Genomic DNA, 25,801 nt, shown 5'->3' with positions numbered 1-25,801 from the left:
TTCCACTAGTCTAGTATTTTTAATTATTGTGTGTCATATAGATAAATCTTGGGCAAAGATCAGTTGTTCTCAGATAAACCTTACCTAGACATATATTTCTTGATCTGCTATGTATAATTTGTCAGTAGGTTGTAGGCGTATTATGGTTCCCTCTGGTTTTCAAAACTAGCTAGGCATTGTTTATCTCTCACATTGTTTCACCCCTCCATCATGGTTTTCCCACTTAAGGTGCCCCCATTTCCCCCCTTTCTCCCTTATTAATATCCTTCTCAAATGTATTCTTGAAAGGAAGGAAATAGAAAAACTGTGCTCTAGCATCAAGCGTCTTAATCTGAGTGAATACCTTCCTCATGAAACAGAAGCATACACATTTTTAAAAATCTTTTTGAGGCAGGGTCTCCTTTAGCCCCAGCTGTCCTGGAACTCACTATGTAGACCAGGCTGGCCTTGAACTCACAGAGGTCCACCAGCCTCTGTCTCTCGAGTGCTGGGATTAAAGGCATGTTCCACCATGCCCGGCTAGCATACACATTTTTAAATACTCAAACATTCTGTTATCAGCTTCAAACTTTAAGGATTTTTTATTTCTTTTTTTTTTTTTAATCCCAGCATATGGCTACACACCAACTACCCATTGTTTATTTCAGTAGTGCGTCTTTCATGCCTTCTCACTGCCCCTCTGTTCATGCTACTAATCTCCATTAGTTCCTTGCTTGGACATTTTCAAGGAATTCCTGTATTTCATGGATTTGGTGCCAAAGCCAGTGTGTATTGCATAGTTTAAAATGGGCATTTGAAAATGACTCTACAGATTCCTAATTAATGTTAATATCTACCTGTTCCTTCTCCCAGGCAAGCTCCATGGGGCCTTCACAATCAGGAATGTTTTTAAACGTGTTTGGTGGGCAAAATGTGTCTACTTCATATAGCATGATTATGTAGCACCTTTTAAGTGTTAATATTTTGGTTTTTTAATTTTTATCTATTTTTGATGAGGATATTTTGGATTTCAGTAAAGATTAACAGGAATTAGAAATGTGTGCTCAGATTTTAGTTTATGAAATCCCTCTCCATCCCTCCTTCCCTCCCTCCCTCCCTACCTCCCTCACTCCCTCTCCCTCCCTTCCTTCCTTTCTTCCTTCTTTCTATCTCTTTTTTCCTTTCTTCCTCTCTTACTTTCATTAGCTCTCAGTAATATGCCTTGACTGAAATGACTTTCATCTGATTCATTATGAATTACAAACTAGGATTTAAGATTTCTTTGAATAATTGGATTAACAAGCATTAATTTTTACACAGTACTTAATTACTAGGCTCTGACATCGGTCTCTGAGTCTGGCCACACACAGGGGCAAATAAATTATTTTTAAGTCATTTTTTGATTTATGTTATGTTTAGGTGTTTTTAGTAGTTGGAAATCTGACCATCTGTGAATGTTACATTACTTCCAAATATACCTTCTCTATTCTTGTCTAAACCCAATGTAATATCTTGCTCAGTTGACTACCCAGCCCCACTTGTGTTTGTCAGCTTCCCACTACTGTACAAATATCTGAACTAAATCAATTTATGGAACAATAAAATTTATTTTGATCGACAGTTTTAGAGATTTTAGTCCATGATGGGTTGGCCCTGTTGATTTTAGGCCTGCAGCATGATGTGATATCTTATGAAATGGTAAAATAAGATCTCTCATATCATAGCCAGAAGCTATTTAAAAAAATAGGACAAAGAAGGGGATTTGGTTCCACTATCCACTGCAGGGACATACGTAGTGTCTCAAATACCACTTGTTAGGCCTCTCCTTTATAGGCTCCATTACCTCCCAATAGCAAGGAGATGCTGACTAAATCTTTGACTCATGGGCCTTTGCAGAAGTATTTAAATCTGTGACAGTGGTTTGGATTGTCAGGTTGAGTGGATTTAGAAGGAAGATTGATGAGACACACTTCTAAGTGGATCTCTGAGAGCATTTCCAGCAAGGATTCATTAAGGGGGTAAGGTCTACTCTGAAAATGTGTGGAATCATCCCATGAGCACAGAGAACAAGATGAAGGAGTAAAGTAGGAAAAAGCAGGCTCTCTCTGCTTCCTGACTCAACCAAGAAGTGTAGACCAGCTTTTACCATCCACTCCTGCATCTGTGAAAGTAGGACTTATCACATGGGGCATGTTAGCATAGTTACACCTTTTGAAACTGTAAACAAAATAAGACTTTCTTGCTTAAGTTGTTCTGTCAGGTACCTTGTTACAAGGATACAAAAGTAATACAGGGTCCAAACTATGGTGTTACCTGTTTTACTTTAACACAGTTACAATTTCAGTACCAGGAATCTCCAATATGGAATCACTGAAAAGGAAATGGTGCTTTCAACAGAAGATAAGTTAAAGAATAGACTTTCTTTGATCCTCATAGAATCATTTTCCCATTCAGTGTTAGGAAGCCATCATAAATTTGTTATTACATGGTAAAAATAGCATGAATAAGAATTAATTCAATGCAGTTTATAACCATCAACAGCAACCAAAAGATCTAGATCCCAGTAGAGTAGCTGAATGTTTCTCTAATATTAGTACTGCAACAACAGTTGTCTTTCAGGCATGCTGATATTTAATACAATGAAACATTTAAATTAAATCATATTCATTCTATTAACTAATCGTGCCTGGAAATTCTGTCTCTGTCTCTGTCTCTGTCTCTCTCTCTCTCCCTCTCCTTCACCTCTCTACCTCTCTACCACCTCTCCCTTTCCCTCTCCCACTCCCTCTCTGCTTCTTTCTTCCTCTCTTCCCAAAGCTCTTATTTTAGAGAAATAATTAGCCCAAATATTTAAAAAAGTTTGTCATCGATAAAGTATTTTGACTAAACATTTGGGATTTTCTCATTCTACTGCTGATATTTGCAGGCCAAGAATGGAAGATGGAAGACTTTCTTTAGATTACTGGGTCATAATGTACCTAGTTCAATACACAGTATAATATCCATCCAAGAATTTGTTGAAGAATGATTGGCTGGCATTCCAGTATGTGATATCTAGAGCTATCAAGGCATTGTCACTTAGAAAAGCACACCAAAGTTGTGATCATATGACATTTTAGATGGAAGTAGCAAACCACTTAGAGATTTGTGAAGATCTGAGAACCACCCTATTCCTGCCTCTTTACCCCATCAGTTCAAAAATCCTTGAAAACTGGTGGAGAATTGTCTCACTGATTAGCGAATGGATGTTATAATAGGTTGATTTTTTTTTAGTTTAATTTTTTTAAAGTTATTGTTGTTAACTTATTCAACTAATTATTATGGAATAAATGTTAACAGACATTTTATCTTTTAAAAATGCATGTATATACTATATAGAAATGTAGAACATTCATTTGGTAAACGTGTTAAGAGTGCCAACAGTGCTCTATTTTTTTTGGTGGATAATATAAAGAGATGTCTGTGATGGATGAGCTCAACTGACATACAAAACTCATTTTGACAGTATGTATAGAAAAAAATTATCTAATTTCAAATTAAATCAACCATCTCCCATAATCTTTTTGAGTTATTGGAGTCTCTCCATTTATTTCAAAGAATAGGAATAAGAAAGTTGAGGAAGTAAGATGTATTAAGTATAACTTCTTTCTGTATTAAACAAGAAGCAAACTAGAGTCAGAAGTTAGCTTGCCTACATGAATCAACCTGTATATATATATATATATACAGGTGTGTGTGTATAGGTTCATATAATGTATATGTAAATGTTTTATTATTTTATGTGTATGAGTGTATTGCCTGTATGTGTGTAAGTGTACCCATGTCTTGCAATGCCCACAGAGGTCAGAAGAGGACATCAGATCCCCTGGAACTGGAATTAGGGATGGTTGTTAGCTGCTATGTAGGTGCTGGGATTAGAACCCAGGTCCTCTACAAGAGCAGCCAGTGCTCTTAATCACTGAGCATTCTTTCTAGCCACTCAACCTGGTATTTAAACCAGAATATTTGTTACTCAAAAGGCTTTAGAAAAATACCCCATTTTCAAAATATCTAAAAAAATTAATTATAAAATTTAATATTTAACCTGAAATTATTTCAGTAGTTTGTTTTTCAAAGGACTGGATGAAGAAAATCATAGTCACTTAAATTGAATTACCGTACAATTTGAAGTATCTGGGAAATAAAAATATCCCGAGATCAAAGAATACCACATTTTCAAAACTCCAAAAATGGTAATTATCAGCCAACTGAAAAAAAAAGGCGGGGGGGATCATTTTCATAGGTGCTACAAAAAAACACTGCCTGTGAGGTGGCTACCTGAAAAAGAATGGACCAGTGCAAGAGCATGTGTAGTTATAAATCAACAGACCCAGTCCACTTCACAAAGTGAAAACTCTCATTGGCATGTTTTCTTTGATCCTACAGTTGTTATTTATTGTGATTGGAGCGATAATAGTTGTCTCGATTTTACAACCCTACATCTTCCTAGCAACTGTGCCAGTCATAGCAGCTTTTGTTTTGCTGAGAGCATACTTCCTCCAAACCTCCCAACAACTCAAACAGCTGGAATCTGAAGGTACAGTATGGAATATGCAGGCCTCTCCTGAGGGTGGGAGAGCCGCAAGAGATTTGAGTGATCCATTTCTGTTACTCAGCTTTCCAAAAATGTTTTCTTCCTTTAAAAAGTCCAATATCACATAATAATGAGTTGTGTGAATGCATGTTTATGCATGTGAGCATATGCATTTGTCATGCAGGTGTATGAGGAAGTCAGAGGTTGATGTCAGGATATCTTCCTCGGTCACTTGCCACTTTATTTTTTGAGACTGCCTGTCACTGAACCTGGATCTAGCTGCTTCAGCTAGATGACTGGCCAGAGAGCCCCTGGAATCCACCTGTCATCACCCTCAGTGCTAGGATTACAGATGTGCAACACCATGCCTGGCTACTGGCATGGATGCTGGGAACCTGATCTCAGGTCCTCATTCTTATGCAGCAAGCATTTTACCCACTGAGCTATCTCCCCAGCCAAACAATGACTTTTTGAGATGTATATAAAAGGAAATTACATTATTATAAAGTGCATATGAATTGATTTTGTCAATATTATTCTATTTTGGTTTTCAAACAAGTACATAGAGTCTTATAGTTGGTGTTCTTAATTTCTTTTTAAAAATTAATTAATTAATTTTTATTTTATGTGTATAAGTGTATTGCCTGCATGTATGTTAGTGCCTCTGTGTCACGCAATGCCTGCAGAGGACAGAATTGGGCAAGAGATCCCCTGGAACTGGAGCTACTGACAGTTGTTAGCTACCATGTGGGTGCTGTGATTCGAACCTACATCTTCTGTGAGAACAGCCAGTGCTTTTAATCACTATTCCAGCCCCCAATAATTTCTTATATCATCAAATTAAAAGTGATAATGCTGCTATTTCTAAAAGTTTCTCTGGGGTTCCAAATGATACTGGACAGAATTTGTCCCTTTGACTTACTGTCTTTAGATCTTTCCTTTATGTGCTGGTCTCCTTCTGGTGTGCCTCCAGTCTTTGAGCTCTCTGGGAAGGATATCTTCAAGAAAGAGCCTTAGTGTAGGACTTTTTCAGGGAATAAATTTCAAATGTGTTTCTTATTTGAATATTATGAGCTAAATCAAATCACACAAATTAGTAGTTAATAATCTAGAATTAACTGGGGAGGGGATGCTCAGTGTTTGCCAAGAAAGGTGAGTAGGCTATCATAATGATTCTATAATAAGTTCTCAGCCAAGACTGGCAAGTTAAAGGAAAGGTAATACATTAGAAAAGTGAGAAATCCTACCTACTCAGGGTGAAAGCTCCTCTAACTGGAGATATTTATGGTGCGATTTCTCTAATTTTTTCTTTCATAAATGGTAGTGTGAAATTATATTTTTGTATTTACAAGACTTAAATTCTTTTCTATGGGATGATTCACAGGCAGGAGTCCAATTTTCACCCACCTTGTTACAAGCTTAAAAGGACTATGGACACTTCGTGCCTTTGGACGCCAACCTTACTTTGAAACTCTGTTCCACAAAGCTCTGAATTTACATACTGCTAATTGGTTTATGTATTTGTCAACTTTGCGCTGGTTCCAAATGAGAATAGAAATGATTTTTGTCCTCTTCTTCATTGTTGTTACCTTCGTTTCTATTTTAACAACAGGTACTGTGAACTTACCATTTAGCTAAACATTTACGTCAAATCCTTGTTAATGTAAAAGTGCTATACATTTAAATAAATAAGGTTAGATTTCTTTAGATTTTGTAGCATATTAATCATTACAAATGATTTCTTTTCTTTTCTGTTTTATTACTGAATAATTTATTTGATATAAGGCTATATATAGTATTTTTCCTGGTTTCACAGTTTAAAAAATGAGATGTAGAGTAAGGTAGCAAAAATGTGATTTATAGGAAAAAAGTTTTTTTAGGTTAATGTTGACAAGAGGTTCTGGCTTCAAAATTAATAGGTTTCTTTATGAAATAACTTTTTGAATAGGGGAAAAGGAACACGTGCGTGCTCACATGCATGCATGTGCACACACACCAATTCTCCTTTCACCCTTCCTACAAACACATAGTAAAATTCTTTACGTAATTTGAATTTTGCATGAACAAAAAATAAAACAGAAGGAAAATAACTTAAGGTGCAATGCTTTTCAAATTACAAAGATTGTTAAATTGTAGGATCTTAGGGTGAAAAACACAAAGTATGTCATAATAAATAAAATATAAATCTATATTATATATTATATAAAATATTATGTATTATTTTGTATATGGGCAAAAGTTCAGAGCAAATGCCACATCAATGTCAGATCTGCAGTTTGTTTGTAAGAACAGAAACCATTGAAGAGTTATAGGTATGCCTTATACAGCTTCAGGGAAGCTGTCACCAGTGGACACCTGGAGGGACCAGAGCAAGCCTTGGAGAGTCAGGGATAGATAGCCTTCTATCTCTTGAGTCCAGCTGCTGGTATGTGTTCATTTCCTTCTATGTCTGCTTTAGCCATTTCTCTGAAGATTGATTTTCTTGATTTACCAGGATCATACCATAGGAACTTCATGTTACTTTTCCATTCTGCCTCTTGAATTAACAGTAGAGATCCCGTATTGAATAACAAAGTCCTAAGGAAGACAGAAAATAGACTCCATTTGTTCTAGGGTCCACCTGCAGATCATATAATGGCAGTTAAGACAGTTAATTTCATTTTTTGCTCTCTCCCTGCTTTATTACTGGGAAATGAGTCTATAAAAAGAAAGTAAATGGCTAGGCAAGTAAGTGAATCTACCACAGTGTAGTCATTTCAAGGTACTCACAGTGAGTACCTTTAAAATGAATTGCTTCTTTAGAGTATTGACCATTTTTAAATAAGTTGCTTGAAAGAGGATCAAATGTGACTGAATTACATGAATGAAGATGTTTTAACAATTAATTAAAACTGTGGTATCACATGCTATATATCAGAATGATTAGGGGTATGACTGAGTCCTTATTTGCCGAGGTCAAAACATCAGTAACAATCAGCATAACACAGAACCTTCTGGTCAGACCAGAAGCACAACCTAAGAGGATGTTGGAAACCCAGCTATTATCAACCCTGCTCTGCTGGTCTTATTAACTCTATTAATCATATAAAACAATATTAACTTGCAAGCATTAATTATCTTCTATAATCCCCTTGTGTGTAAAGAGACACATTTACACTAATCTATTGCATTGAATATAATAGTTTGTGCAAAACAACATAGTGTATGCCTTGTCTGCTGTAAATGTCCAATAACTGTCACATTACTTCTTGTTATGATCAAAATTTTATCTTTCTTTTTATCCTTCAGAACAGAGATATATTGGAGCCTCAGGTGTATTTTAACAATTTGAATTAAATTATTTGTTGCTAGCAAAGCAGGCATGTGCTGTCCATAGCATACTTCAGTTAGAGGACTCAAAAACATAAAACATTTCATTCAATACGGTGAATTATTCCTAACAATTTTTAAAGCCTCTGACAATATCATCATGCATTGCTAGATGTAAGAACTATCAGCTGGGAGCCTGAATTTATAGTTTATGAACACTTGTCTTAGAAATTTTTATGGCCATAATTCTGAATATTTTTTCAATTTTGTCTTTTTGGTTGTGAGCCTAAGCCTTTAACGGCTGTGCCATCTCTTCAGCTCTATTTTTGAATTTTAATTAGTGTCTCTTTTTAGTTCTAAAAACATTGACTCTAATATAACACTTTAGCCCTGTCCTTTCCAGGCACATCCATTGTTTTTTTCCTTCTTTCTTTTTACATAATGGGCAAACTTCTCTCTTTCCAAATGACTGATCTATTAATTTGATGACTGCCTGGTAACACACAAAGTCTACTTTCTTCCCTGATTAGTAGAGAAAGTCCTTCTTGCAAAGATATTAAGTGTATCTAAACCTCCTGCCCATGCTACTCAGATTATGTGTCCTCTTTTTTCTTTTTGACTCTTACTCTTTCTAGAGGAGCTCATTTCAACCCAGGGCTTTCTTTTCTGTTGTGCAATCTAGTGTTTTTTTTTTTTTTTTTTTTTTTTTTTTTTTTTTTGAGAACTATTTAAATGCGAAGTAATCATAGAAGAGACAAATAGGTCTCTACCGAATGTCAAAAATTCCTTCAGGACCTAAACAGTTTTAGAAGGGGAACTTTTTAAAAAATATTCAATCATTGTTAGATTTTTTAAAAATTGGTTGGAAACTTACTGTATGAGGGCATTTCTGTTCCTAATAGATGCTAACAGCATAAAATTGAAATTTGAATTTAATTAGATATGTAAGATAAAAGAAGTATGAATAAGGTAGTTCACAGAAGAGGGCAATAACGTTTATCCATAACTTTTTCCACATATAGGTGAAGGACAAGGATCAATTGGCATTATTCTAACTTTAGCTATGAACATCATGAATACATTGCAGTGGGCTGTAAACTCGAGCATTGATGTGGATAGTTTGGTGAGTTATTATTTTTCAATTTTATGAAAAATTTAGAAAACTCCAAAAGAATAGGTAATAACATAAAGAATAACTATATAATACCTGGTCTAAGACATAAAACACATGTATTGTAAAAAAAGAAATCGAACTAATGTTCAGTATTGATTTTGATATTCTTAAACCTTCATAGGTTCTGTATGTGCTTATTCCTTGGGGTTGTTTTATACATGTAGAATCATGGCATTTATGAATAAATTTTTCTACTTCAAAAAGGAGAAATAAAATATAACAGATAAATTTAAGGGCATTCTGCATTACACATTAAGCTGTGACCTTGATCCATTTTCCTCCTCATAAATTGTCACTTTGAAGATCTAATACAGCATTCTGTTAATTGCTTATTCATGTTGTTTGCTCAGTTTTCAGGAAGACTAGTTTGTGTTCGATTTTCCTTAAATGATAGTAGTTTATGAGTCCGAGATAAGCTGTTAGTTCTATAGATTTTAAATGTAGCCCTTGAGCCGGTGGCTTTATTTATAGCATCTTTTGATGAAAGAACACATTTGAGTTTGTTGAATATAAATTTGATAATCTTTTCCTTCATGGTTTTTTGCTTTTGGCATAATGTTTAAGAAGTTCATATGTATGCTAGCCTTTCAAATTCAGCATCCGGAAGCTTTTCATAATAATATTTTTAAAATTTCCAGTCTTAGTGATGATCAGTTTACCCCTAAGCATTTATTTACAAATTATTATTACATTTATTTATTCACATTGACATAGCATATGTATGGGGGTCAGAGGCAACTTTGGGGAGTCAGTTTTCTTTCTACCATATGTATCCTAGGAATTGAATTCAAGTTGTCAGACTTGGAAGCAAGTGGTATCTTTGCTGGCCCATCGCTGACTTGTTTTTAGTCTTTTTGAAGTACATTCATTTATTACTTCATTCCAGGAGACTCTAGAACCCTAATTTAAAATAATTGCTCCATACTTTTTATGTGAAATTTCAAAAATTCATTCAATTGTAAAATTTCTGTATTTAATTTCTCTCAAAACAAAAATCATAAAAATATCTCAAGGGAAATAACCTAAATCTTTTAATACCCTCTTCCTGTCTATGCATCTTTATAGTTCACTGAGGTATTTTAATAATCCTTTGAAATTTAATTTCCTTATATTTTTAAATTAGACTACTTCTTCTTAACATCTCCTTTCTTCTCCTTAGTAATATTTGGGGGCTTTTTAGAATTCATATAAAGACATGTAATATGTTTCTGTCGGAAATTTCAGAAGAATATTATATAAATGCTATGCTTCTATTTATTTGTTTAAATTTTTACAACTGTGACTTTATAATTTATTACCTATTTCTCTATTTTAAAAACATCTCTTCACTTTGTACACATACAGTTCCTTTTACTATATTACTTTTTGGATTAATGACATGTCCAAGCTTTCAACATTGCAGCACAATGTTGTTATCTACAAACTTTATACTCAAGATCTGTGAAATCAAGTTACTAAACAAACATTGCAATACATAAATAAAATATATCATAAAGCTTTTGAAAAGTTTACTAAGTTGTGTTGGGGTGCATTCATAGCTATATTCATCCATGTGCAGCTAGATGGGACTTATGAAGCTTGGGTGGCTCACGCCTGTATACATGACATCAAACATTTCTTCAGTATATTTCGACTCTGTGTGTCTAGTATCCACAAAAGGCACTTTAAAGCATTTCAGTTCTCCAAGTTTTTACATGGGTATACTGGACTTTGTGACCCATTCTTTGACATTGTGTCTTTCATCTTGTTATGTGAAAGGACCTTTACAAGGACCTATTGTATTATAGTACAGGCTATGAAGAGTATCAATATTTGTATTTGATTTCATTTTTTAAAAGTTATGATCTTTTGTTTGACTATCAAAATGAATATGTATTTTTTTTCATTTCACTGCCAATGAGTGCTGGTAGACTTCAGTAGGCATTTCTATACGTATTTGTTTCATTGTGCTACTGTTACCTACATTTCTGCTAAAATTATCTAATAATAAATATTCTTGTTTTATTTTCACTTCATCCTACATTGGGCATAAGAGGAGAGGAATGCTGAGCAGTGCTTCCTTCAGATTTCACATTTGTGATATTAACACCAAGTGTTAGTCACCGCCACTTGGTTTTTGTTTTTTTTTTTGTTTTGTTTTTTTTTTTTAAAGACAGGGTCTCCCTATAGCCCCAGCTAACCTGGAAGAACTTGCCATTTAGATCAGACTGACCTTAATCTCAGAGAGATCTGCCTGTCTGCCTATCTCTGCCTTCTTAGTGCTGAGAGTAAAGGCATGCACCATCACACTTGGCTTGGGTTTACCACTTCTAAAGAAAAAAGTTCAACGTGTTGTCATTTTCTTTACTGAATCTTTACCTGCTTTTAGAGTGAGTTGAGTTTAAAATGGAACAAATAGGATATTTTGTTTGACACCACTTAGTTTTAAGTGCAGGGCTACTCAGAGGGGAAAAAATATCTTTAGAGTTGGAACAACTACTTCTTTTACCCATCTGCCCCAGCTTAAACATGAACCCAGAGCCAAACTTTGACTATGAATTTATGAAAATGACAGTGTGACTCTTCTTACCTTCTACCTATGACTTAAATACAGACATCTAGCTTTCTTTAGCTTTAAACTGGTGAATGCAATATTACAATAATGCTTTAACTGCTACTTCAAGTTACATTGTATTTATGATCACGTCTGTAATACTGACACTCAAAACTATCCATTAGCCCTATTCTTATGTTTTAATAATAAATTCCTGTTTGTTCTCAAAGATAGCTCTTTCCTTCCTCCCCGCATCATCTTAGGCATTCTAGTAATTCCATTCCTTACCCTCTCAGCCAATGACCTTACTACATTCCTCATAAAAATGCATGTGTATGATCACAGAGAATTCCCTCACTGTTCTCTACTAGCTCTCCCTTCGTGAATCACACTGCTAGAGCATCTTCCAGTGGGCATGACATCTTTGACCATGAGTTACTGTAGGCCTTATTATATCTCTACTCATATGTCCCCCATAATTCCTTCTATATCCAGGCCAATAATGTACAGTTGCCTTCGTTTGTGATACCTGCCTCACTAGTAAGAGAATGCTCTCCTTTAATATCTAGCTCCAGCAAAACTTCCTGAGAGATTGCTTCTCTCTGTTATCTTCTATTCTTCCCACAATTTGCTTTATTGCATTTCCAGCTCTCACTTGAATCACAACAAATATCTTGCCAAAAGCAACATCCTTGTCTCCTGCAACTATTGCACAGTATTTACCATGGTTGAATTTTGACACCACCCACTTCACCTCATTTTCTCCTCCTCCTCCTGATCTCTTATAGGTCTTTAAACATCGCCTGTATTGGAGATCTCTTCTAACTGCATTTTCTCTAACTATTGTTACCTAGACCCATGTTTAAAAACTGTTTCTTGATAAATCATGGATTCATATGTTTAGTGTAGACATCTCTCTTGCTCTCTAAACATACCCAGCTACCATCTTGATACCTCCATGCATCTGTAAACACAGTGCTAGACTGTCTTCCAGTAGATTTGACATGTTGGGTATGAGTTCTTATATAATATATCTCCCCAGAATACACCTAGAGTCTTAGGGAACTATTAAAATGACACAAATCTTCTACTCTGTTAGTTTGTCTGGAAGGATAAATAAGTAAACAAACAAGAGTGAGCAATGGATAAATAGCTAAACGAAGAAACAAATACATAAATAAATAGAAAGAATCAGCGAGGATTCTAAAGCTGATACTTTAAGCTTACCAATATAAAACTACCTGATAACTAATCAGTTACTTGTAATTGCTCATAATTGCTTATTCATCATTGCTTCATTTGAATGAAGCCATTGACAATTCATGTGTTTTCAGGACTGTGTACCAGATAGGGGAGAACTAAGTAAATACTCTTAGCTTGTGAATGTTATCTTAGTTCCTTAGTTTTCCAAGTGAACCAGCAGATAACCATCCCAGATTCTACTAGATGACTGTCCTATTACTGTGTGTCCTTAGTAAAAGGAAGGAAGCCACAAGGATTGCATTTAGATTCTCATTAATGACGTTCCCAGAAAGTTCTTGTATGGTTGGTGCAATCCGAGATGTTTTCTATCAATACAAATTCCTACTGTTTCTCCTTTGTTCTTTCATTTCCTCTGTTTATTTTGGGTTCCAGTAAAGATCAAGCGACCAATATGAAACTTGGGAGGAGAAAGGGGAAATTTTACTTTTTTTCATGGCTGCTGATGCCTAATGCCTTCGCATTAAAAGCAGTTTCTGTTATAAGGATCTGACAAAGGAACTGATTTATCCTGTTCTTCTTTGCCTCTTTTTAATGGTCTCTTGATTGTGTCTTTTACTGTATACTTCTCATGAGTCTTTGTGGTGTATTTTCTACTTATGAACTCTGTCTGAAGATGTCTTCTCATCCAATTACAGAGAGCCTTGTATTTCATTCTAGCCCAGACACTAAATAAATGTGTGCCTTTAGACAATTCATAGCCTCTCATCACCCAGGGTCTTATTTTTCTCTTCTGTAAAATGAGACAGTTTGGTTAAGAATTTTCTCAGTTTGTGCCTGCTCTGACAGTCTCTCTTTTGGACCTCAAAATTTTAACACTTGATTAACATGTATACAGATAGGAATTATTCCTGATTTTTATGAAAACCACATATCTGCCCTATCCTGAATACTGGAGTCCACTGACTAAGTTACCTTTCAGTTACTATAGCTGATCCAAGAATTTTAACTCAATGTATTACTTACAGTCAATAAAGAAAAAGTGAACATGGCTATGACATTCTAGAGTCTTAAGTTGGTACTGAGAATCTTATGAGATCCCTCATAGATTGCTGGAGTATACAAAAATGTTTGATAAGTTTGGGAAGTTGATTAGGGCTTTGTGCCTGCTGTTTTAACTTCCTGATTTAGATTTTCTCATTTGTACAGAGAATAGATTTGTGCAAAGAATGGATTAGATCACAGATTCTCACTCTGGAAGTACACGAAAAAAAAAACTTTATAAAAACAAAGCTTCTTCAGGGTTCACAAAGACAAATGAAATCAATTCCTTTGGTTGGGGCAAGGTTACAGGGCATGCTGTCTATAGTTTAAAAGGTTCCCCAGGTGATTCTAATGAGCATCCAGGCTTGTGAGTCACTGGATTGAGTACTCCCTCAGATTCATCTTTGCTCTGAGTTTCTGTGGGTCATGTCACAAGTATCAGCAAACTTTTCCTGTTAAAAGTGAGATAGGAAATACTGTCAGATTTGCACATTTATGTGATCTGCCAGCTACTCAACTCAATCCTGTAGACAAAGCAGCCATAGGCAATATATAATCATGTGGGACTGAATATGATCTATGGGCTATAGTTCTGTTGACTCCTGGTCTACAGGATATCATTTACTATTATATTGATAGACCAGCAGCAAATCATTTTTGTTCTCTGTTAATGATACATACCTAAATATCTAAAAGACATAAAAACATAATGATTGCTGACAAAATACCTTGAGGATATTCCAGTATTTCCAAATTAAGATGTTTAGAGAATAATACTGAAAACTTGATGAAATATTTTGATTTGTTGCTTTAGATTCTTATTAAAATTGCCATAAAACATATTTTAGTAGAAACCATGCAGACCCATTGTATTTATTAGTACGCTAGCTACCATGTACATTTCAGAAATAATAGCACAGGGGCTTGAGATGGCTCTGGTTAAGAGCACTGGCTGCTCTTGCAGAAGACCTGGTTCCCTTCCTAGCATCCATATGACAACTAACAATTGTCTGTGACTCCAGTTTTGGGTGAGCTAATGCCTATTTTAGCCTCTTCCAGCATTGGACAACACAGATGCACTTTAATTCATGCAGGCAAAACAATCACACACATAAAATAAAAATAAATAAAAATTCAAAAAGTAAATCACATAAGCTAGAGTGAGTGTAATTAGTTGCTTGAGAGTAAGGTAAGACTTTTGCTTGGAAAATTGTGTATTTCCAATTGTTGGTACATTATTTAATTTTATTCAGATTCCAAATTTTCCCACTGACTATCTTGAAGAGGAGTTATTCCTTGAAATAGAATATCATTGTCTTTACAGTAATGTCTAAAGCTACTAATCTAAGCATTCAGACAGTAATATTCTATAGCTTTGTCTCAATGTTGCTTTTTGTCCATTGCCTTCAGAATGTGCTAATATCTAACTCTAAACCTAGTCCTAATTTACTTACAGCCTCAGTGAGACTTTTCTTCTCAGTAGGAAATCGACTGCCCTGGGCTGGGCTGCCCATCCTCCTCCCCTGATGACTCCTCTATGCCTGAGGTTGAGGAGTGTGTCAGTCTGCAGTCATTATAACTGCCAACTCAGCACAATGACACTGTCGTCTTTACATATCGCATGGAAATATTTAGGAGACATTCTTTTAGAAAAGGGTTAAATGAGGTTTAAAAGCTCCATGAAGACAAATAGATGAAACTAAAAATAATTTGGTATGTTGTAACTTCTGTCTAATCAAAGCAATTTTCAGGCTGAGAAGCTGAGGAATACATCACAGCCTTAATGATGATCTTTGACATCCTCACAGCGCTGTGTTCTCGCTGTACAGGGAGAAGGCGATGACTTCGTTATTAACAAAGGGTTGAGCGACTGACTACACAGAGCTAAACACTAGATGGAGAAGATACTCTGAACATTCCATTGCTTGAGTACAACAAATGCTTTGAACCATCACTTTAATTGGTTGTGATAGAATTGGTCTATCACTAAGCCCAGGAGACATAAGCTTCAGGTCCTCTGACTTGCATAAACCCTTTTAGGGGCCCTTGTGTTAGCATCCTGGTACTGACAAATTACCTGACATAAACAACATAAAAAGATGAATATTTGTTTTGGCTTATAGTTTCAGAGGTTTTAGTATATAGTTGTCTGCCTCCATTAATTTAGACCCATGGTGAGGCAGAACATCATGGCAACAGAAATGTGTGATGGAGGAGGCTGTTTATACATTGCAGCCAGGAATGAAGGAAAGGGAATTAGGCTGGGGATATAACTTTCACACACCCCAGGGATCTGTTTCCTCCAATTATGCTGCAACTTGCAAAGTCTCCACCACTTTTCAAAAGTTCCATCAATGTGGGAACAAGCCTTTAACATATTACCTTGGTAGGACATTTAAAATCCAATTCAGAACTGTCAGGGTTATTGAGAGGGGAGAATCAAGAGAGACATAGAGTCAATTATCTCTTAGTGAGAAAGTTTAGATGTCTAGCACAGCAAAGCTGCCTACAACCTTCTCCATTTAGGTCTTACCTACCTGGAAGTCCTGTTTCCAGGAGGGATAGGCTCCTTAATTTATGTCTGACAATAACAGCTCGCATTTAATTTTAAATGTATAATTTTGTTTCTATTTCTTCAGCAGAATCTACCAAATTATTTGACCTTTGATGTTCACAAACCTGAGATTCATTTTTTATAGAGTGTATGAATCTTTGATAGTGAAATCAAGTATGAATGAAAATGACTTCAACTTTGCTGTGGTTAATTTACTATTTGAACATACATTTCACTGAGTGGAAGAAGAATTTTGGGAAATTCAGAGATATAGTCAGATTCAGAGCAGAGTTTACAGAGTGCCAATTCTTTTTGGGAAAGAATAAGATTCTACACATTCCCTTTTCAGACGCTCTGTTGCTGATTCATAAATGTTCCCATCTTATCTAGAACAGCTGACCAGGAGCCTTTATCCTTGTTCTAACTTTGACTTTGCTTTTTTTGAACATTTTCTTAATTTCTTTCTTGATACATCAAAAGATCAAATTTGGCTTCTCCTGAGCATAACTCTAGAAATACTGGGGAATCTGACTGTATCAGACGATCTGTGCTTTTACATGGGCGGCACTAGAAGCTTCTCTATGGCTTCTCTATGCTTTTTCTCTGGATTTCACATTGGAAATGAGGCACAATCTTCCTGGGTTGTGAAGTTACTAGATTGTCTTAGACTAAAACTGAAGTTCGATTGTAAGACATGACTCCTTTTTTGACTCAAATTGTGGTAAGAGGAGAGTCAGCTATGCTAAGTTGATTTAGGGCCACCATGTTTTGTAAAAACACTATGTCTTTAGTGTTTCAGGCTAGGGACTTTTAACATTTTTAAGAGATGGAGTCATGGAGGCTGGAGAGATGGCTCAGTGGTTAAGAGCATTGGATGCTCTTGCAGAGGACCAGGGTTTGGTTCCTAGCACCCGCATGGCAGCTAACAACTGTTCATAACTCCAGTTCCAGGGGATCTGATGCCTTCTTCTGACCTCCACAGGCATTGCATGTCATGGGTACACTCACATACATGCAGGCCATACTCATACACATAAAATAAAAATAATAAATGACAAAAAATTAAGAGATGGAGGAGTCATGCTGTGTTGTCCAGGATGACACCTGACCTCAAATGATCCTCCTTAGCTAAGTTTCCCTGGAGGTATGACTAGTTATAAGCCTGACTTGGGCCTTGGTCTTTGAAGCTTAAAAGCCAATGTTCATATGACTGAAAAATGCTGGTGTCATTATGTTTTGACTTTGAAAAGTCAGTTTTTGGAACCTGAGGAACAGAATTTACTTCATGTTTTTGGTTCTTATGTGACTTCTCCTTCCAGAGGCAATGAACTGGATAACAGCCCCTGTGGTTCAAGGAATTGGTTAATAACTATTCTGTAATGGTGTTTCAGTGGCTGCAAAGCTGGCTGTGATGCAAGCCTCTGCACTCATGTCTTGAGTCATTGAATGGAATGAAAGTCTGCCTGCTCATGTGCTATGGATGAGTGCTCATTGTTAAGAAATAGTATGTTCTTGGTCCAGGAATATTTATCCAGGCTGGGAATGGCTCTAATAGTCAGTTTGGGGGGACACTGTAAGCAATTATAGACTGTAAGACATAGGTTACAAAGTTTCTAAATTTGATAGCTATGTTCTATTTTGCACATTTGATTTTAGAAGTTCTGAATTCCCCCTCATTGGTGATTGTCACTGATGAAGAATATAACTTATACTGCTTTGACAGAAAAAGATGTGTATTAATTTTCAGTGCTACCAAAATAATTTTGATATTCCTTATTTTTTGTAATTTTGAATACCTTAGGTAGAAATATTTAAATATTTTAGTGATTGGGAAAGTTAAGGATTTTGTTATAGTGCATCTTTCATGATATATTAAAGCACCTGATAAATATTGGTTTAAATTCTTAACAGAATTTATGTAAAGAAATAGCAGTCCCTGTTTTATAAATTTAACATACTTTTTATATTTCTTTAGTTCTTTAAAATTACTTAAAATTTAATCTATGTGTGGGGTGGGTTTTCATGTGTATGTAGGAGTGCGCACAAACATATAGTGTGTGTGTTTGTGTGTGTGTGTGTGTGTGTGTGTGTGTGTGTTTGTGTGTAGGTCAGAGAGTAGCTTGCAAGAGTCAGTTCTTTCCTTTCACCATGTGGATCCTGGGATTGAAATCAGGTCACTGGGCTAGATGTCAAGTGCATTTACTGGCTGAACCATATCATTGGCCCACTATATTTCCTTAAATCACTTTGAGAGATACTATTCCTTTTTATTAAGATGTAGTTTTATTTTATGTGTAGGAGTGTTAGCCTGCATGTGTGTAGGTACACCATGTGTTTGCCTTGTGCCTGGAGTGTGCTGGGAACTGAACCCAGGTCCTCTGCAAGAGGAGCAAGTGATCTTAATGGCTGGGCCATCTCTATCCCCCAACAGAGGTGCTGTTTTATGCAGGATAAATACAATGGGATGGTTAAGATGCATTAGAGCAACTACTCTGACAGTTAGATGTCCAGGTTAATTGGTTCTAATTTATCTTCTAGACCTTATATAGATTACCATCTCTCATTGAAGGTTAATGACAGTAAAACAAAAATAATTATTTAATTTAGACAAGGAATCAAGAATTACTGAATACATACTTGGCAGGGGAGACACCATGATCAAGAATTACTGAATTGGGTTTAACAAGCTCTGAAGTTCACTCGTAATCCAGAATTTAAAATACTGCATAGGAAACAATCCATTTCATTCCATTTGGAGTTATTTTCGATGGGTGTGGTGTTTTGACCCTCCTCATTCTCATTAACAACAGTTTTAACCTAAAAGGATTATCTTCTTGAACTTGAATTGATTATTGGAGGTTATTTGAAGAGACTTTCATGATGAAGAAAACTGATGTACAGAAGAGAAGAAAGAACTTAATGAACAGCATTAAGTAGTAGCATGTGAAAATAGACATTGAACCTAGAATTGTTCAGATGAACTTTATCATATAAACCTGCTTTATTCCATACAATTTCTCAATTTTAACACTTGATAATGACACACAGGAATAATAGAAGCAAATACTCTAAATGAATTTCTATCTTTTTAATAAAAACAATTTTTCTAAATTATAACTCTTAGCAACAAATGAGATGACAAGAACTAGTATCGTAAGATTAGTTAAGTTCTTGGCCAAATGAAGTAAAAATCAGCAATTACTATTAAGATTTTTTAAAGTAAAACTTTGTCTTATAAGTTGTTATCATCTGGCAAAGAGGAGCTGAATAGCAGGATAAAAATGGTTTATTCTATATAATTACTCATTCACATATTCATCCACTCATTTATTAATTTTTAAAACATATACCAGGCTCCTATGACATGCTAGTCTATTTTAAAGTATTCTAAATTCTAATTAATCATAATTACTTAGAAAGGTATTTTGGTTAACAATTTGACTTAACCACCCTTTAAAAAGAGCTGAACTCCTTTGTTTCTGTGCATATTAAATACTTTATTAAAGATTATATCAAGAGATTTATAAATCAGGTCATTATATTACCTTTTCCTAAGAAAATATGAACAAGCATCTTTTCACCCCTGATGACAAAGTAAGGATTTCATCAATGTCCAGCTTGGTGAATCAATGAATTTATTGGCCTCAATTATAGGAATGTGGGTGATGAGTTACTTACAGATTGTGAGTGAACCCAAAACACTTGCATCACCACAAATTGGTACCCCTTTCCTGGATGACAGCCTCATGGAAGCTGCCCATGGGTCCAGCTTCAGTTAACCTTGCAGGTCCACTCTTCCTGTGTACTCTAGGATCTCCCAAGATCACTTACAGCTTGGCTGTAGGGGGAGGACGACCAAAGAGAGTAATGACTACCAGAATCCCAGGTGATGGTTCATGACACTTACCTCCTTCCTACTAAGAGTTGTCAAAAGCTCCATTACCATCACCACAAACATAGCTGTCAATGTATTATTCTGCTTATTTTGCTGCTGTGACTACCAGACCAAGGCTATCTCTACTCCAAGATGATGATGAGATCATCACATTATATCTGGAAGAAAAAGCCATACATGCATATTATGACACATTCATATTTAGTTTCAAATATTACCTTTGTATTCAGTCACATTCCACCAAGGAATGGAAATTGACATTTAAGTAATGTAAAAGTACAAAGTTTTAATTTTAATTTCATATCTATGCAGTGCCTTAAATTTGAACATTGTAGAGTTATTTAAAATTGACTAAGCATCAAGAGTCTACTCACCAACCAGATGACTTGTAGAACTGTAGGTATTTGTTAAAGAAATTAGAGAGAAGGACAGCACTTTCAGCAATGTTGTTGAAGTATGGTACAATTTATTATAACATGCTGATTATATAGTGTTGTGCAGTACCACTTATAGGAGGCAAAATATTTCTCTTTGACATCATCTATAACCTTGAGAACACTTTGGTTATTTATATATGGATTGTGTAACTGAGAATTAAGTCTTCAAAAAAACAGACAGGTTTCTACAGAGCCCATTTATGTCTTAGTTGATTCTCTGGTTAAGCTTTTAATTATATCTGATTGCTTCCTGTTAGTTCATTTAAAAATCTCACAAATAACCAAATGACAGGTAGCTTACATTACAACTTACAAGGTATTTTTTAGGAAATGTTAAACTAATTATGTTACTGTCTGCAGTTCTCAAACAAAAATAAAATACTGTTATTTTCATTTCAGATGCGATCTGTGAGCAGAGTCTTTAAGTTTATTGACATTCCAAAAGAAGGATGTGAGGGTACCACGGCAATGAAAGAACTGGGGAATGAAGACTCATTTGAAGTTGAAATTTGGGAGAATCATTGTGTGAAGAAAAATAACTGGCCTTCAGGGGGCGAAATGGTTGTTAAAGACCTCATCGTGAGATATGGCGATAGTGGGAATGCTGTTTTAGAGAACGTCTCTTTCTCTATAAATCCTGGTCAGAGGGTGAGATTTCAACATTACCTGCTCTGTTAGACCTATGCCCAGTGAGTCCTAGTAGAAATGCAGTATGGTAGTAAAACCGATTTGCAGCATACTTACAGAGCAGGATCAGTATTGCACATACATAGCTCAAGGTGTTACAGTAGGAAGTCCTTATGTTTGATATGAAAGGTAATTTTCAGGATCTGGAATCTTTACAGTAAATTTTTTAAAAATATGACTGTTCTTTCAAAATATGTAAAGATTTACCAACCACAGAAGCCATTAAATATAACATATGCTAAAATACACTCCGGTAAAAACAGTAGCAACAAGTAGCTTGATAGTTATGGTGGAAACCCTTGGGAAATGGTTTGCCTTCATGTGTTGTAACTTTACACACTATTAATTTATATGAGAATTTAACTCTAAATAGATTTTTAAAATTACATTTTTATTTTTGAGAATTTCATACATAAATACTATCTTTGCATTATTTCCATCCCTCCCAGTTCCCTTTGAACTCCTCCCATGTCCCCTGACTCCTTCTCAATTTCTTGTTCTTTAAGTTAAATATATATATATATATATATATATAGTGTATGCATATGTGTGTGGTGAATATATATATATATTTATATATGTAGTACCAGTACCTTATAGTAGCAAATGGTCCCAGTTTTACCATCCTGTGTTTTCTATTATTCCTATGATTTTTTAAATGTATTTATATATCATATATAAGCAAATACATGTTGCTAAAAGTTATTTTTAAGCAAACTTTTCTGTTAGGCCAATTAAGAATACAAAAAGTGGGGCTCTGAGAGCACTTGGCAGTTAAGAACACTGGTTGCTCTTTCAGAAGACTCGGGTTTATTTCCCAGCACCTGCATGGTAGCTAACAACCATTTGTAACTCCAGTTTCAGACAATCCAACACCCTGTTCTACCCCTGTGGGCATTGCATGTACTTTGTATATTTGCATCCATGAAGGCAAAACACTCATACATATAAAATAAAAATAAATAATAAAATAAATAAATAAAATTTTAAAAGATTAGAAAAGTTAGTTTTCATGTTGTCTTCACTCTATTCTGTTACTCTTTTAAAAAATACTTTTGATTAAGAATTTTATGTCATGTATTTTGACCATATTCAAACCCCTTCACTCACTCTATCCCCACCCTACTATCCCCCTAACTTCATGTTCTTTCTTATATTTTTAAGGTCTATCAAGTCTAGTTTGTGTTCCCAAAATGCTCTTGGGTGTGAGTCCTTTCCTTGGAGTCGGATCAAATTACCAGGCATCACAGTCTTGGAAACTGACTCCCTCTCCCAGCAGCTATCAATTAGTTCCTACTCTTCTTTTTTATATGAAGGTCAAGTCAAATTTTTGTTTTGCTTTGGTTTGATTTTGGATTTCTTGAGACAGGGTCTTCCTGTAGCCCCAGGTGGCCTGGAACTTGCTATGTAGTAGAGGCTGGCTTTGATCTCTGATCACTGAGATCAGCCTGCTTCTGCCCCCTGTGTGCTGTGAGCAATTTAGATACAAATTTCTAATCCATTGTAGAGCTGAATTTCTGTTTTCTTTCTCTCTGAAGAATTTCTCTTAACATATCTTTCAAGATACGTCTAAACACACTGCCTCTATTTATGTTCGATAATTTCTTATTTTACCTTCACTTTTGAAAGACAATTTCACAAGGTACAAGCACTTAACTCTAGTTTGGTGGCATTTCGTCTCTCTTCTTTCACTTCACTCCTTTCTTGCTTTCATGGCTTCCAAGACGTTGGAACTTCTGAGAAGGTCCCAGTTCTTAATTTTTTGTATATATATTTTTTTCCTTCGGAGCTTCCTTCAGTAGATTTTTCTTTCCTTTTTTGTAGTTTAAGTATGATATTCTATGGTATAGATTTTTGCTGGAAGCACTATTCTGCTAGGTTTTCTCTGTATATGTGTTGTGGTATATGACACTAATTGGGGGAAATTCTCAGTTATTACTGTTTGAAATATTTCCTCCCTTCCTGCCTTTTTCTCTACTTCTTTCTTCCTTCCTCCTTCCGTCCTTCTTCCTTTTTTTCTGCCTCTTTCCTTCCTTCTCTTTGTGGTATTTCATTACATTCAAGCACACATTTTGTAACTGTGTCCTGGTTCTTGGATGTTTTCTTCTCTCCCCCACCCCCAGGCGTTTTCACTGTTGGTAGTTTTTATTGGCACATCCTCAAGCTCAGGGTTTCTTTTCCAAGACAAATCTGATCTACTAATTGCTCATCAAAGGCATCCTTCATTTTGTTAAAGTATTTTTGTTACTGTATCTCTGAAATTCTTTTCATTCTGTCTTAGAATTTCCATTTTCTGTTTATTTTATCCATTTATTTGTATGCTGACTGCTTTTTCCATTAAAGTCGTATGACATTAATCATAGCTGTTTCATATCCCCAGTCTATAAATCCCAGTGTTTTCTAAATCTGAGTCTAATTCTGGTTCCTGTTTTATCCTAAATTGCTTTAGGGGAAATATCCTATTTTATTTGCTTTTACTCAAATATTTCACTGAACCTATTCTTCAAAACTTTTGTTTTAATGCTTGAGGAGCATAACAACCATTTCACATTTTTTTTTCTTAAAAACCTATTCTGGGGCTGGATGTACAGTTCAGGTGGTAGCCTGCTCGCCTTGAACACTGAAGCCCTGGGTTCAATGCTCAGCAACACAAGCACAAAAATCTATTTTCCTTTTGAACCTTAAAAACATTTCCTTAAAAAGCATTTGATTTTCTGTATAAATTTTAACAGCCAGATCACTTTCCTGAACTAGACTCTCAATTGCGATCGCAGTCACTCCTGTCCCCCCCCTTCATCTTCCCTCTCTTCCAAGACAGAGTGTCTCCACCCTCTCCTCTTTTACTCCCTTAAAATGTAGCCAGGGCTTTAATTTTAAGTTAAGTCCATCATGATAAATTTGTATATATTAAATTCTTCAGATAGCACATTGCTTACAGTAATGGACAGTCTTGTAATTTTATATTTCATTATCATTCAGGATCTATTCTTTTGGTGATTTTTAGTTGTTTTCTCCATTCACTGTCTATTTAAAGTACTGCACAGCCAGAAATGATTCTTAAGAACATCAGAGTTCTCATCACATCAAGAAATGCATTTAAAATCTTGTTTGAATTGTTAAACACACACACACACACACACACACACACACACACTCACTCACTCACTCCACTCTGTCTTGATAAAATTTGCTGTGAGGTAGCTGAATTTTTAATAATTTGAGTATCTCATAGGTCTTATTAATAATAAACAGAAGATCAAGCATATAGGCTCCTTTGTAATCACCTGGTGAATCTACGTTTCATTTGACTTGCTGGAGACCACAAAGAGATGAAATACAGTTACAGTGGCTCTCCATCAGTGGTGGTGCCAAAATGACAAGGAACACTCTATGTGGAATGCATTGCTGCTGCTCTATTCACAATCCAATTCAGTTACAGCTAGCACCAAACTCAGTGCTTCTTAATTCTCCACATAATAGTTTGATTTCTCTTGATCCAAAATTTGCAGAGATGAGGTGCATTGAAGTTTCTAGAAAAATAGACTTAAACTCTGGATATGTTTAAAAGCTTAATCACAGGAAGTACTCTTTACAAATGCCAGAATATAGTTATGATATGTCAATTATCTCAACAAGACAATTTTGTTAGGGTATAAACCAGATTCCTTGCTGTTGAAACATTTGTGAAACATAATGCATTGCTAGCAGTTTGATATGAGGAAACCAGAGCAGTTGCTAAGGCTTTAAAGCTAAAGAAAATATTTAATAATTGACTCTTAATTCAGTGTTATCCTAATGTAAGAACCAAATTTTCTAAAAATTTCAGTATTTCCTTCTGGAGAAATGCAATGTAGTTATTTATCCCACTTTTAAAACCCTGACTACTAACACAGGAATTTAGATTTTGGGGCACTTTTTAAAATTTTTGTTTTTGACAGAGTCTCTTTAGTCCCAGCATGCCTGAAAGTCACTATGTGGACCAGGCTGGCCTTGAACTCACAGAGATCTGCCTGCCTTTGGCTCCCAAGGGCTAGAATTAAAGGCATGTACCACCATGCCCAGTGTAAGACTTCAGGGCAGTTTTTACCAAATATTCTTGATATAAAGTTAGGGAGAATAACTTTCATCTCTTGTATTTCACTTATTTCTCTTCTCCTGTACCTCACCTGTACTGATACATTTTTATTGTTTCTTTAAAGCTTTATTTATTATTGTTTATTTAAACTGTGATGTTTTAAAAATTATGATATATGGTGAATATGTATGTGTGTAACATGGGCTAATGCACAAATGGAAATGTGCATATATAACTCCATAAGATTTAAAAATTAAGAGTAGATCTAGTATTTGACCAAAATTAGCTAAAATTATTATTTGTAAGTTCAGTTAAATACATATGTTCATTCACTTGCTCAT

The 25,801-nt window shown here is 35.3% G+C and overlaps 1 protein-coding gene across 1 annotated transcript in view; it reads left to right on the top strand.

The window, feature by feature from the left end:
* Positions 1-25,801, top strand: part of Cftr (CF transmembrane conductance regulator) — a gene marked incomplete at its 5' end in the record, with an annotated part of 143,142 nt that overhangs the window by 97,931 nt on the left and 19,410 nt on the right. Inside the window, 4 exons of the mRNA XM_008837214.2 lie at positions 4,405-4,555; positions 5,937-6,164; positions 8,884-8,984; positions 21,098-21,346. Of these exons, the coding sequence (XP_008835436.1) occupies positions 4,405-4,555; positions 5,937-6,164; positions 8,884-8,984; positions 21,098-21,346 (729 nt within the window). The remainder of the gene's footprint in view (positions 1-4,404; positions 4,556-5,936; positions 6,165-8,883; positions 8,985-21,097; positions 21,347-25,801) is intronic.

Source organism: Nannospalax galili, unplaced genomic scaffold, assembly GCF_000622305.1.
Source record: "Nannospalax galili isolate Female #2095 unplaced genomic scaffold, S.galili_v1.0 scaffold171, whole genome shotgun sequence".
Lineage (NCBI taxonomy): Eukaryota > Metazoa > Chordata > Mammalia > Rodentia > Spalacidae > Nannospalax > Nannospalax galili.
The sequence above is the reverse complement of the archived record's forward strand: the minus strand, read 5'-3'. Positions and strand labels throughout refer to the sequence as shown.